We start from the raw sequence: 14,615 nt of genomic DNA on the forward strand, positions 1-14,615 counted from the left end.
CTGACGAGTTTCACATCAGGAGCATTTGACCTTGAAACAGCAAAAGCCAGAATCTCAACGTTTCACAATATTTTATTCTGCATCACTTTGAACAAACAAATCCCTGTAAACAGTAATCAGCACCTATGTGACCGGACAACCAATCTGAAGAACGATCACGGAGAACCAACCGGACAGGAAAAGGAGGAACACAGAAATCCTGCCGGTGAAGAAGCACCACGTGAAGCCCTGAAGTCTCCCACCACCGAGTCCATAAATTACAGGTGCAGAAGAAGAAAGACGTTTCTCAGCAGGAGAATGAAGCTGGTGCTGCTGAGAGGTCAGGGTTCAGAGGGTCTACAAGCACCAGAGAGCAGAGAAGAGGAATGCTCTGAAGCCCCCGGCTGACATCTTGAAGAGGCAGTGAGCTGGTCTAAGCACCGAGGGGGGGTGGAGTCCAGGTGACACGGTGATTGTTCATGAGACGAGGCACAGCAGACAGGGACATGCCGGCTTTTTCCCATCAAACCTTTCATCATCTGGAAGATGGAGAGAAACTGGATTGTCAATCAACAGACTCCTGATGTGAATCAGTTTAGGATTCCGATCTGTTACACTCCAGCAGGTTCTTTTCCCCTGCTGGATCTGGTTCCAGAGCGGAGAACCAGCACCAATAATCTGATTCCAACTGAACGCAGTGTCAGTACCAATGTGGGGACAGATGGACAATCAAAGCATCAGAGGAACATGACAGAACTGCTTCAGCTCCTGTTTGGTTTGAACGAGCAGCGGCGCTGGAGCGTGTGCTGGTTCTAGCACCTGAAGGAGGTCGGTCCGGATCTGAGAAGAAGAAAGAGGGCAAACGGTTCTGCTGGAGGACTTCGGTCCCTGAAGAGGAGTTTGTCTTTCCTGTGCCAATATTTGGGGGATGTTTACGCCGTGAGGCAAGGCCTCACAGGAGGGAACATTCACCAGTCCAGCAGTCCCAGAGGAGAGGGGTTTTAAGAGGAAAATGATGAAACACAGAGTCCAAATATTCCCAGTTTTCCTGAAGAGCGGAGTTTGGAGAAGCAGCCTGGTTTTCCTGAAGTTATTGTGTTGCTTTGTTGTTAAGGCCTTCTTTGTGTTGCAGAGCCACAGAGGTAGAGGTCGGGATCAGGCGATCTCCATCTCGCGCTCGATCCCCACGTACTTCAGGGCGTCCGCCTGGCTGTACCTGCACAGAAGACGTCCACAAACAGCATCAGTCTCCCAGCTTTACCTGACGGGAACTCGAGGACACATCTGGTTGATGTTTGGAAGACTAAGTTCTTCTGAAACTACGTCTCACCAAAACAGGAAACGCTGATCTGTTTGTGTCTAACGATTATAGTGGAGCTGCAGGTGAGAACTGGAGGTGTTGGACTGACCTGTAGTCAAAGAAGAGCTCCTCTCCGGTCTGGATGGCTCTCTTGGCAAAGATGCCGATTCGGTGATCCCCGTTCACCATCATCACTGCAGACAGCAGAAGAGGGCCTCACAAAAGAGCCTGAAGCCAGTGACGGTCGCTAACAGTCTCGCCCCCTTACCCTTTGCATAGCAGTTGGGGTTGACCGAGTGGTTGGCGAAGCGGATCTTGTTTCCTTTCCTTGTGGCATCAACCACGAAATCTGCAGAGAAAAAGGGTTTAAGGCTGGAGCCGCACTGGACCTTTGGCTGCTCTGGGACCCGTCTCACCGTTATTGAGGTTGAAGAGGAAGCTGCACATGTATTTGTCGTAGACCTTCCCTCTGCGGTCTGCCTCGTCCTGCGAGATGATCTGCAGACAGGGGTCAGAGGTCAGCCTGTGCTGCAGGTGATGATGGTTTTAAAACCTTGCTCCATTGGTTCATTGGTTCCTCTAAATTGCCCCTAAGGGTGCATGGGTGAGTGATCTGTGGCGACCTGTCCAGGATGTCCCCTGCCTTCGCCCGCGACCCCGAAAGGGACAAAACGGTTAAGAAGATGAATTTAGGATTTCCTATACACAAGGCTTTTTCCCTGTAATTTAATCTAGCACTGGATTTTCTGTCAAATAAAAAAATCCTCAGAAAAGACAGGGATGTCATGTTTCTCCTCCAAAAGCTTTTTCATTCACTTCACTACTAACATTGACTTTGCTTTCTTTATCTAAGATCAAAAAGACTTCTCAGTCTGAGCAGTTCTGTCAGCAGATGCTCAGCGACCAGACGTTTCTTCAGATGTTGGCATTTCTCCTAACAGTGAATGAAAGGCTCCGCCTCCTGACGTCCTCTCACCTCTCCACAGTACTCGGAGATGAACTCGTTCTTCTGCACCGGCTCTTTGATGAAGATGCCCCAGCCGGCCACGTCTGAGGGGGCGAGCAGCAGGTGCTGGAACAGAGGGAGCGTGAGCGGCTGCTTTGGGGCCACGGCTTTGACCCGTTTGGGGCAGAACTCACCTTCTTGGCTCCTCTCTGGATGGAGCAGTTCTTACAGGACACGTTCTTGCTGTCCCAGTGGTCCGCAGCGCCGCAGGTCAGACAGAGGTCCGGGTCGCACTCCCTCACTGCCAGGTAACACGGGCATTGCTTGGTATTGCACTGGGCTTTGCACCGACAACCTGGGAAACGGTTCTGGCCTGCAGACAGGATGAAGTATTGTTGTCAAACACGATGGAAAGCGGCGTAAAGAGGGAGGCGTTTGGGCCTTCTTACACTCAGAGCTGCACTGACAGAACTTCTCACAGAAGTTCTGGGCGGTGACGCAGGGACAGGAGGAGTCACAGGGCTGCCGAGGGTGGTCACATGGCTGGTAGTTGTACACGTGATTGGATGATCCATCTGTGGACGGACAGGCATCATCAGAACTAAAAGACCACTTTAAAGTAGATCAGAGGATGATGAGAATGGGACTTCGGTTCAAATACGACAGAGGAGGAGAAAAAGAGGACATTTTTGTAGGAAGATATTAACTATGAGGATCAAACGAGAACCCCCCCCCGCAGCAAATGTCCGTTCAGGGTCATCAGCAGGATCCTCTGGACCCCGTGTAGAAAAATTTCCCAGCAGAGGACGTGTTTAGAAATGTTCTGCGCACTTCTTCTTTAGTCAGTGTAAAAGGCCAACTTCTGTATTTACTGGGTTGTTAAATATTCCATCTACACAAAAAAATATATAAATATATTCCATCTACACGAGCACAAACAAGAGGTTAAAGGCCGCGCTTGAAATCTCAAATTTGTTTATTTGTCTACACATAATCTAGACATGACTTAATGCTGATGCTACATTTCTCTGATGCGACTCCTCGTTGGAGTGACCAAGAGCTTCTCCTCACTGTGACTGTGGGGGGGCGTGGCTGTACGGCTGATTGGGGTCGGGGACGTCCAGTTTCATGAAGTCAGACGTGATCAGAGATGTGGTTTGAGGCTCGGCTGCAGCGCATCAGTCTGGCAGCAGCGTGTTTTAGGTGTTCCAGAGTTCAAATATCTGAACTTTGGTGAAGAAGACGTGTCGCGTCGACCAGCGACTCAGCTTTGGCCCGTGGCGTGTTGATGACGTGATCAGTGGGTGGAGTCCAAAACCGACAAGCAGGAGAATCTGATCGTTCTTCCCCTGAACTTTATGGAGTTTTTCTTATTTGTATCAAGAATTTTGTTCTTGTTTTTACGTCTTCCCTCCTTGGACTAATGCGGGGGGGCAAATTGTCAAACCGGGTCACAGAGAGACAGACGTAGCGCCGACAGCGGCCGTCCTTCAGACGCAGCTCCTGCAGTAGATGCTGAAGCTGGCCATACTGGGACAGTCTCTGTACTGTGGTTACCCATGCTTCAGGAGCGATGAGGAGGTTTGGCAGTCGCGTATGACCTCTGACCTTTCTTCAGCTGGATCTTCCTGCAGTGGGTGGCCCACAGTCTGTGTTTCCTCTTCTTCTTCCTCGGGGGCGTGTCCTCGTCTTCTGCAGGCGCTCGAGCGATGATGGCCGACTCTTTGACCCTGAACTCATAAACCTGCATCATAAACGAAAAAGGAAACGTTGCGATAACATGTTACCAACAAAAAACAGGAGGATCTGTAGAGTGTGGAGACTGGATGTTGGCAAACGAATCAAATCTATTGAACGGCCCGTTAACACAAACGATGGGAATGGAGTCGCGGTCGACTGGAAGCCCTTCTTTTTTCCCTTCCTTTCACATAAATGCTCACAAAAACTCTTATTTTAGATGTACATTTTACGTGAGCTGATGAAACACGTGCAGGGGGGGGGGCTCAGTCGTCTTTCTGGATTTTTAGAGTTCTCCTGTTTCTGTTGGAGCTTCAAAGTTAGTTTGTTATTGTGTATCAATAATGGTTTTGTTCGTTACTTTTTGTAAATTAAGAGGCCTTGTGTGTTTTATCAACCCTCCACAATGCACACGCCAACGTCACATGATTCAGTTAAATGAAGAAAAAATCTATTGTCAGAAGTGTTTATTATTAGAATAAGCTTGAAAACAAACGTTCCTATCTTCTGCTACACAGCAGAACTTTTAGCTTCTGTTCAGAAGCAAAGAACTGCATTATAATGACGACTGCAACTCCATCTGCTGCATCAAGAGGAGTTCACTGACACAGTATTTTATTTTGAAAGGAACTGCTGTTGCATTTTTATAAATAGAGTAGTGAGATTTTGCAGCTCTAACTCAGTCTTGTCAGTAAGAAACTGGACCTGTTGCATGAATTCATGGTCCACTCTTTATACAAGGGGGAAATGGTGATCTCAGCATCAACTTACAGGGATATAGAAGTGGAATGTTTACATTGAATCCATATCAGACATCTTTTGCACACATGTCAAATGAAGCTATAATTGAGCTTTCAAAAATAATTTGAACTCAATTGTTGGTGAGAAATCTGTATTTGAATGATTCTGATCCAGATCTCAGCCCATCAACCCTCCCTGGGATTATTCCCAGGATGAAATGAATAAACTCCCGGCTGGCTTCTTCAAAAAGGAATACGGTACATTTAAAAAAGAGCCAAATGAGCCACTGTTTTGAACGGCTCTTTTAAATGAACTGATCCTAAAGATTTGGCTCCCTAAAAAGAGCCATAAATCCCATCTCATTTTTGGGTATAAAAACACACAAAAAGCCATAACGTAATCAGAAAGTGCATCTCTTTCTGACCCGTGTTCACTGTGCATCACAGCTCACCTGTCTGCAGGTCTTGGTGCCAATGAGGCGCGCGATGGCGCAGAAGTTATCGTAGTACGTCCCGATGAGAACCCTGAACAGAGACGCTTCAGCGCCGCTCCACTCCACCGCCTCTGCTTCACCCGTCAGCTTCATCTTCACCGGAGTCTGGCAGCGCGAGTTCCCCTCTGAACACATCCAAACAGCAATCCTTACAACCGTGTGACTGCACTGAAGAGGCATTCTGGGTAATCAATATTCCATTTTTGTGTTAAAGGCAGTTACAGCTCATATGAGATGAGAATATGTAAAGGGTGTTTCCTCTAAGGGAGCTGACAGTAGACGGCTATAGAGTGGAGTGCTGTCGTTTTTGTGTGAAGTCTGGTCTGACTTGGTTTTCAAAAGGCGTTTTCATGGCGACTGCTCTTCCCTCTACACCAGGAGGATGAAACCTTTCACACTAAAAGACCCATTTGGTCCAGTTTCTGACAGAGCAAAACCCAACGAAAGCTGCAAAGTCCACCTCACTGTTTAGAAAATACACTTAATTGATGTTTCTCTGTCCCTTCGGACATGCATTTACAAAAATGTAGCTTATAAATACTTACAATTATCCAATTAGAACAGTGTTATATTTCTGTTCCGTTAGTTTTGACAGGAGCACATACAAGTTCCTTTCAAAATAAAGCACATCCTGTGTCAAATAAGATCCTCCTGCTGCAGCAGATTAAGTTCCAATTTTACTTGAAGAACTTTGCCTCTGAACAGCAACTAGATATAAAATATGAGAATATGAGCTTTAATCTTATTCTAGTAATGACCCACTCTGACCATAGATCATCATTTTGCTCATGTCTGACACGTGTGCATTTTGGAGAAAAGGTCAAGCTCTCAATGCCTCTTGATGTTGATGTACTTAAAAAAAAGGATAGTTCAACCAATGTAAGTTCACCAGTTGAAAAATCTGAACATGAAGGACAAAGTTGACTAACAGACGTATTATTATTTATTCATGGAGCCACGCTGGAGGGATAAAGAGCTACATGTGACTCCACAGCCTCAGGTGGCAGACCCCTGCTCTACACTGCTGCTCTTTCTCACGTCACGACTGTCCGTTTTTGGTTTTCTTTCGGTTGTGGAAATGTTTTCCAAGTGCAGCAGAGACTCTGTCATTGAGGATGACTCTGGAGCTGACAGAGAAGCTGCGTTCAGTAATGAAGGTCAAACGTTCATCCAAACACAAAGGTTGAACAGTGTTGGAGTTCTTGAAAACATTCTCTGTAAGATTTCTCATCAGCTCACAAAGGGAACAGTGAAAGTATCAGGAAAGCCACAGCCTGTGGTGAAGTACCTGAGCTGCTGGTGGTCTCGTCCTTCTTGTCTTCATCGTCCTTATCGTTGTCTCGCTCGTCTTCCTTGCCGTCCTCGCGGTCGCTGTCGGCGTCTTTGGTTTCTGAGGAAATGGTGGGGGTGCTGGGTCGAGAGCTGCTGTTGCTGTTGGGCTGCCGTCCGCGGCGACGACCCACAGAGCGTTTGGACGGCGTCTTGGCCCGCTCTGCAACAACACCAGCAGGAAACTCCCGAAACATCCCGTCCTGGGGGACGCAGTTCAAAGTTTCAGCCCACTTGTTCCTCCTTTCAAAAAGTCAGACAGCAACATTGAAAACTCACCTGAACAAGATACATGTAGCAGTCGATGCCGCAGGGCTTACTCTCCACCAGGTTCTCCAGGTTCTTGCGCTTATATGTGTTTGGAGTTGCATGAAAAGCTGAAAGAGGGAAAGGCGTGGCTTAACCTTCAAACACCGAGTCATGCAGACGTTTGAGGCTGTGAGGCCTCCGTGAGCACTCACGGTGCAGGAAGCAGTCGTATTTGAAGCAGCGTCTGCAGAACAGTGTGTGGAAGGAGTGCAGGCTCTGTTCGCGCTGCACGGAGCGAGCGTTCGGCCCGTCGATGTTGGGCGTGCATTCGGGCGGCAGAGCGCCGGGCAGCTGCTGCTCTGTCAGCTCTTTGTACCTGAAACACAAACAGGCAGCCTGAGCCAAAGTCGCTCCACTGCTTCTGTCATCAACAGGAAATCCATGCATAAAACAGCAAATGCACCAGGACGTTCTCTGACTCCAACATCATATTTACATAAAATAATAAGGACCTGCCCACGGGACTGTAAAGGGACATTCTTCTACACCGAACCTTTAGCTCCAGTTTACATTCTTTCGACTACCATAACTGTTCAACCATTGACGCAATTAACGTGATTCCAGTAAAAAGCAGTAGTGAAGCGCTTACATAATCAACATACATCAGCTGATTCTGTTTTAGAGGACAGCTATAGCTGCTGTATCAGTGCAAACCAGAATGAAAAGTCGCTTTCTCAGCCAAACAGTCACGTTTTGTCAAAAAGCGCATTATTTAGGTGTTGCTGGTTAAAAGCCTCTGTCCTGCTGGCCTGAAGCTTCTCTGCATTGTTTGAGCTGAGAACAGATTATAAAGCTGTAAATGGATGGACATCAGTCTTTTTGGCCTAAACTTCAAATTTCCTTTTCCTAAAGTTTGTAGTCTTTACTAGTGATGCTGGCAAAATGCTCAGAACAGATTTTCTCAAATGTGTTGGTTTCTGTAACAGGACGTTTGTTTTTCATCGATGCAGTTAAAGCATTTGGATGTGGATTGGTGAAAACTGGACTGGCGGAATGAACCATTATTCTGTTTAAAATCTAAGGAATCATTTTTTAATTAACTGGAATCAAAAGCTGCAGATTGCTCCACATTTCTTCATGGGGGCTGTTTGGGCAATATACTGAAACATTTTCCAATATTGATATGAATCTAGCATTATTACCTAGAGGACGTCTGAAATGAACAAGGAGGTCTAAAAACCTGCAGAACGTTTGTCACTCAAGAATTTCTTCACATTTAATATGAAGCTCTCTGAAAATGTCAGAAATATTTGTAGATGTTAAATATTTGGCTTTGTGCTTTTCTATTGGCCTCGTAGAGCCTTGAAGATGTCTGTCATTGTTTTTGATGCAGAACTTTTGAAAGCTACAGTCGTGTATCAAAACAACATATAAACCTTCCGATTTTAGCTCTTAAATTCAGACATCTGCAGGAGGAAAGCTAGCGGCTCCTCTGACAGGTTGAAACATAAAGCTCTACATACTTCTCTTTGAGCTCCTCCAGGGAGCCTTTGTCAGGAAACATGGAGGAGATGGCTTCAAAAATCTTGTCTGAGGGAAACTTCTTGCTGCCGTCACTGTTGGCTCGGCCTGAAGATCACAAACACACACTTTAGTCCACAAAACAATAAACCCATGAAGGAGAACAGTTTGTATGGAGTGTTTATATTTACATGCTTCTCATCTCTAGCATGAGCACACAAAAGCAGGCGGGAGAAACTGACCGTTGAGTACAGACATCTCAGTGCAACAAACCGGAGTAAAACGTATTTACAACAGCTTTTTGAAACTCATCAGTGAAGCTTTTGTCTTCACTGCAGTGAGGAAAATGATCGGCATCCGCTCAAAGAGAGATTTCACTGCGTGAAACCAATTCCTCCTTTAACACCAGAGATGTCACCAGCGACACATAAATGACTCAGGCTCACCTGAATCTGATGCGGAGAAGAGCGCTTTTTCTTATCAAATTTGCACTATTATGCTACTAATGTAAAGTGTGGAATAACGGCGCAAAGCTGCCTTTCTCTGAGACACAACCAGCTGATTGACATTGATTGTGGAAGCATTTCCCTGCTGTGCAGTGCTGCATATTAGTCCCAGACTGCTTTTCTCCTCTTCAGAACCCACTGAAATTACATTAATTGTGTCAAAAGTTGAAGAGTTACGGTCAACACGGCAGCTAAAGCCTTTTTATGGCAAAAAAAATAAAAAGATGCATAAATATGTTACACTATATCTACAAATTAATTTTTTGGTTGATGAAAAAAATACCTGCATTTCAATAGTTTTGACTAACTCTGACCATGGTTTGATCTGTGGGTGTGCTGGATTTTTTAGCCTCTTTGGTTGGATGGCTGAGTGTTTCTACAGGTTAAAAACACCAGACGACCTTCATGTTCATTTTTACTCTACAGATTAACAATAAAAAAAGAATAATGTCCTCCTTTCTGAAAGTCCTTTTTCTGGATCTGGTATTTTCAAAGGCCAGCCTAACCTGCTGCTTTCTAACTGAAGGGTTATCAGGTCGTTTAGCGGCAAACAGATGGAAGTACTTGTTTCAAACAGTTTACACCAATCTGGAAAATCAATCTGCAAGATGAGAAACGTGACCAAGTGTTCTTCAAGACAAAAAGTGGAAAAAAAGGGAATGTTTTAAATCCCATTAAGGTCCTAATTTTCACCAAATTGATGCAGTGTGCATAGATGTGCTTTACCTCCCTGCAGAGAGTATTCTACATGTAAACTAAGCTGCATAGAAGCATCATTCTGCAGGGAAATGGAGTTGTAACCTGAAGACAGTCTGACTCACTCTCGTTACTATGTCCATCTTTGCAGGGATCCTCTGTGTGGTCTTTGCCGTCACACAAATCCATCTTGTCCACCTTGTAGTCCTGCTCCTCATCCTCTTCATCGTCCTCATTGTCGCTGTACTGCACCAGAGCGTTAACCAGCTCCACAAAGATCTCATCGTTGATGAAGCCACACTCTGTAAAGCATGGCGCCTTTTCTCAGCTTGGATCACAAAAACATTGTGAGGACATTTGAGCTGAAGGGACTGAAAGGCCGACTTCTGATGAGACCAGGACGTGTTTCAATCTGGTTTTTGTTTTTCCTATTGCAGGTTTGTTTGCCATGTAAGCGTATTACATTCTCGTCATGACGTCACCAGTCTGCTTTGTACTCCCTACTGTGAATCAATGTGAGTCAATCCTGACGACAACAACGGACACAAAGCAGTAAAGTCTGTGGATGACCTGCTGGACGCTCACATTGTGGGCGGGGTCAACTTTGTCAATGTCGCTATAATTTTTCCTGATTTTTTTTCCCCTTCTGTTTTCTATTTTTCCTGTTTTCCTCTATATTATTTTTTAGAATTAGCTCTAATTATTTTTAGGTTGTCGTCCTAAAGCGAGGAGATAAGGATGCGTCTAAAAGGTGCTGGTTACCTCTGAGACAAAGAGAAATGTTGTTAGCGATTTCTGTGGAGTTTGTTTTAACAATAATGAGTTTTAGGGATGTTTTTGAGATTATTATGGTGATTTACAGAGACACTGCTATTGTTTGTTGGAGAGGTTTTCTTGTACTTTATGGGTTCTGCTGCTTCACATTAAGACAAACTCTGGCTGTAACTGGTTTTCTGCATCACCGCAGACACAAATAAACAGTTCATCCTGGTCAATAGACACACATCCAACATTTTCTCTGTAATGTTTTTGTGGATAAAGTAGGAAGAACAGAACAGACTGGTGATATGGTGACGAGCACATAAACAAGACGGATACTATGACACTTTGTGGCTTTGGATGTTTCATTTGCAGGTCATGAGCAGATCAGGTCCGTCAGCCTGTAGTTATTTGCTTTAGCAGTTCTTAAACATATTAGAACAAAAATCACGGAAAAGTGATTGAAGTGAAACAAAGATCACCCGTTTTTTAAATGAAATATGCTTCTATAATTTGCTGCATAAGATATGAATATTTAAAAAAAGGTTTTCCGAAGTTGGCTCTAAAATTTCTGCGTAGCATCTTTGCCTCTTTTTTTTTTTTAAAACTACACTAAACTTGATCCGTCTAAAAAGAAACCATTTTGTGGCTAATAAAATGTTTTTGGGGCAAACCAAAATTTTGCACAGCAGAAAACAAAATTTTAACATTTCTAATATTTTCTCATTTCTGGTTTAAGTAGGAAAGACATCAGTGTTCTCTAGAAAACTCTTCGTGGATTTAAGGATTATAAGTAAGATCGTCTTTGCTCCATCCTCAAAAACCTGTTAAGGCTCTACAGATAACCATCATGGACCCACCTCTGTCACCATGGACTTTGCCATCGTAGTTTTTGATGAGCTCTTCAATGAAAGTCCCGTCCTGGTCCAGGATCTCATCCCCCATGTAAGGAATGTTATGCAGCACCGTCTCATCTTCCACCTGAAGCAGAGGAGCACCAAAGTTTAACTGTCCCAGTTTGTGTTTGGGTCAAAAAACAAAAACTCCTCATGAAGCCGCGGCGGACCATGAAGTTCTGCTGCAGCGGCGACCACGAGTACATGACAGGAACCGAAGCCACGGCGTTCAGGGTCTTCAGGGGGATGACTTGTCTGGAGAACTCTGGGAAACCGCTGTCCACTGTGCACTGGACACAGCAGAAAACATAGAGGTCGTTTGCCATCATCCCGGAGACTTTCCACGTTTTCCAAGGTTAGAGAACGTCTCCTCACCTCTCGAGTCCCTCGAGAGCTGACAGGAGTCATGATGTGAATGGGCTGGATCCGCCTGGTCTTCCACTCCTGGTTCAGAATATCCGTTCTCTCCATGATTTTTTGGCGGTTCGAGTTGAACATTCCCTGGAAAAATGTTCCAATTCAATTTTCAAAACACAGAAAGAGACTTGGCTGCACAAAGATGCTTCTTTCTGAAACAAAAACACGCAACATCATTCAATAAGACAGAATTGTTTGCCGTCTCTACTGAGGCGTCTGAAACTCATCTAGAAACGCACACAATGATTCAAAATATAAATAATTTAAATAAAACATTACAATTTTCCAGCTGCAGGTCAGATGCTGATCACCAACGCCCTCCATCTGGATAGTAATATTATTTTTAATTACTGTTCAACTCGAAAGTTTTATTGCAGGACTTTTGAATAACAGATTTTTTCAACAAAATGAAGAAAAATAATCAACGTGAAACAGTGTTAACATGAATATAAAGACCGCTTCAAAATGAAGAAGACCTTTGAGTACAAACCTTGACCTCGTCTGCCCGTCTAAAGCGTTTCATCTGCCGAAGCCTCATGTATTCAGACTTTACCCTCCTCTTCCAGCAGGCAGGACCCTTGTCTGAGCGTTTCCCCGTCCCCATGATCAGCCTGCAGCCACACACAGTCCTGCAACAGTACACACAAAATCTGTGTAGATTTAATCCCATCAGCTTTTCAGGCAGGAAGGGTCAAAGTCAAATAGCGAGGTGACGTTCGCTAAAATTCTTGCGAGTTTCAGCTTTGTCTGATTCTTTTCGTCCCAACTGTAATCCTGAGAATAAAAAATAAAACTAGTCTATTCCAGCTCATAGGATTTCACTCAAAGAAGATAAAAGGCTTATTTACAAGTTTTCTAAATGTTTATTCTCTGCTTACTGTTTCTTAATAAGGAAGATCTACAAGACAGAGGTGTAAATTAAATGTTTTTAACTCGTCAAAATAATGTTTATGGTGATTTTCATGGTTTTCTCTTTATCTTGTCTTAACATTTGCATAGAGATCAATCTGCCGCCCCTGCAGTTACTGCCAGATCGGTGAATCAGATTCAAACCTCACACTAGAGCTCGGATGTGTCAGACACCTGTCATCAAACAGCAGCGCCATGACACGTTGGCATAACTGAAATAAAAAGACTTGCACTTTCTGATCAAAAGGAAAAGGCGAAAACCTGGAAATAAAACAATAAACCTGGTATTCACCAACACTTTATCCAAACAAAAAGGCAGATTTTTAAGTCCCACTTTAAAAAAAAAGGCCTTTTATTGTTTTGATGGATTGTCAAAGCCTTTCCAGTGGTCTTTTAGTCATGAATATGATGGGTTATTTTCATTTTTTTTTGCCAAAATCAAAATGCCCGAGTCATTTTCTAGGACAGTTTCTGCAGAGCGGCAGTTTTTTTTTAGAAATTCAGCTCTTAAGTTGTGGCCGGGACTGTTGGTGTGGAATAAGCCTTCCCATCATCCATCTGTTTACTGTCGCCTGTTAGCTTACAGCCCCTCATAACCCCAAACTAACATTACCGGTGCAACAAAAATGGCAAGCAACATTGGAGCTATCCAGCTGTACAGCTTAGATCCAGATGTCAGCCCAGACGAGGAAAACAAAGACGTTCATGGATCTATCTATCTGACGGTGGATGCATCAGAATGGAGCGGAGCAGGAAGCCTTTGGCCTGCCTACTGTAGCACCTATGTCACACCTACAAGCTTTTTCCAATGACATTTCTCATCGGCACCTGATACACAACTATTTAAATGAAGAAACACTCAGAAGTGCAGTTTTATGGTTAATTGTGTTTAAATTATCCTCCTTCGTGAGGAAAATGCAACAAGAACATGTTCAAAGCACCAAAAACACCTTTTTCAATGGAGTGGGTGTTTCAAATGATCAAAGGTTTAATCAACAATTTCACAAAACTGAACTTTAAACTTGAAAGGTTGTGAGGTGTGTGTGGTCTGTGTTCTTTTTATTCATTGTCGGTGCACAGACTAGGTGATCACACAACATCCTCTACAGCTTTTCATGACTTCCTGAAGACAATCCTCATCTTCATAAAATGAGATGAGTATCGCCACCACCAGGAAGAATTACACAAACTGGTTGTCAAATTATAGAAATGTTCGTGCATCCTTTCGAGCAGGTGTTTGTCCACATTTTCATTGTGTCGCTGAAGTGTGTAACCCTGTCCTCTGTACAAAAGAAACTTGCTAAACGACTCAAGTGGTTCTTGAAACACATTTATCAGCCGGCTTTCGGTTTAGCTCCGTAAAACGTGCTTCTCTGCCCGCACAGCTCGGTAACTCAAGTTAAAAATAGACATGTTTCCCTACATTTGAACACTCATCAATTCAGAACACCGGGAGCAAATGTTTCAGCACTTTTCTTCATCAGAAATGACAAAACTGATGTAAGTGGAGCTGTCTATTCTTTGACAGCCATACAAAATGTGGCACGACAGCCTGGCGAGCTCAGCTAGCGAGTCGGGTGGTTAACAAAGAGACGGGGAGATCCACAAACCGAGAACAAACTCGGCCGATCTAGGGAAGGGCTGTATTTCGACACAGTGACAACCGCCCTCACCTGTACAGGAGGCTCAGTCCTCATTCAACGGAGAGATTCGGAATGGCAACGGTAGAGATACGCAAAGTCGTCCTTTGTGTTGGAGATTAGCCGCTCCGTGTCACTGCTAGCTGTAATGTTAGCTTGTAGGCTAACTAGCGGTTAGCTAGGCGGGACGGAGCGGTTTACTTAGCGCCAGAACCGGCTTCACGTCACCGAATTTGGTAAAAACAACGTTTACTTTACGTTTGAATCTAAATTAAATATTCCGTTTTTATATATTTTTTTTTTCATTTGAGTTTCCAGCAGTTACATTATCTGTCTCCTGACAACAACGATGTTATTTTTATATTTCCGCCTGCACTCAAACACGGTTCAAACTGCTCCCTGTCTGTCTCTCTTTCCGCCCGCTTTGCTTGCATCGATTCAAGAGGCGCCAACCCTTTGCACCAATCAAAGAAGTCTATCCTAGACGTTTCAGTGTC

General features: G+C 44.3%; 1 protein-coding gene across 2 annotated transcripts; it reads right to left on the reverse strand.

Annotated features, from left to right (window-relative positions):
• Window positions 1-54: 54 nt before the first annotated feature.
• On the reverse strand, window positions 55-14,550 carry ezh2 (enhancer of zeste 2 polycomb repressive complex 2 subunit). Of its 2 annotated transcripts, XM_020712373.2 has the most exons (20): window positions 14,152-14,550; window positions 12,060-12,198; window positions 11,849-11,893; window positions 11,528-11,653; window positions 11,323-11,442; window positions 11,117-11,237; window positions 9,623-9,799; window positions 8,298-8,403; window positions 6,987-7,150; window positions 6,805-6,902; window positions 6,485-6,728; window positions 5,155-5,321; window positions 3,834-3,969; window positions 2,675-2,800; window positions 2,420-2,598; window positions 2,256-2,351; window positions 1,696-1,777; window positions 1,548-1,628; window positions 1,389-1,473; window positions 55-1,195 (listed from the first exon to the last, which is right to left on the reverse strand). In XM_020712373.2, exons 2-20 carry the CDS (start codon window positions 12,171-12,173, stop codon window positions 1,135-1,137), a joined length of 2,328 nt encoding a protein of 775 aa, XP_020568032.2. In that variant the 5' UTR covers window positions 12,174-12,198; window positions 14,152-14,550; the 3' UTR covers window positions 55-1,134.
• Between the last annotated feature and the right edge of the window lie 65 nt (window positions 14,551-14,615).

This window comes from Oryzias latipes, chromosome 20 (genome assembly GCF_002234675.1).
Source record: "Oryzias latipes chromosome 20, ASM223467v1".
NCBI classification, from domain to species: Eukaryota; Metazoa; Chordata; class Actinopteri; order Beloniformes; family Adrianichthyidae; genus Oryzias; species Oryzias latipes.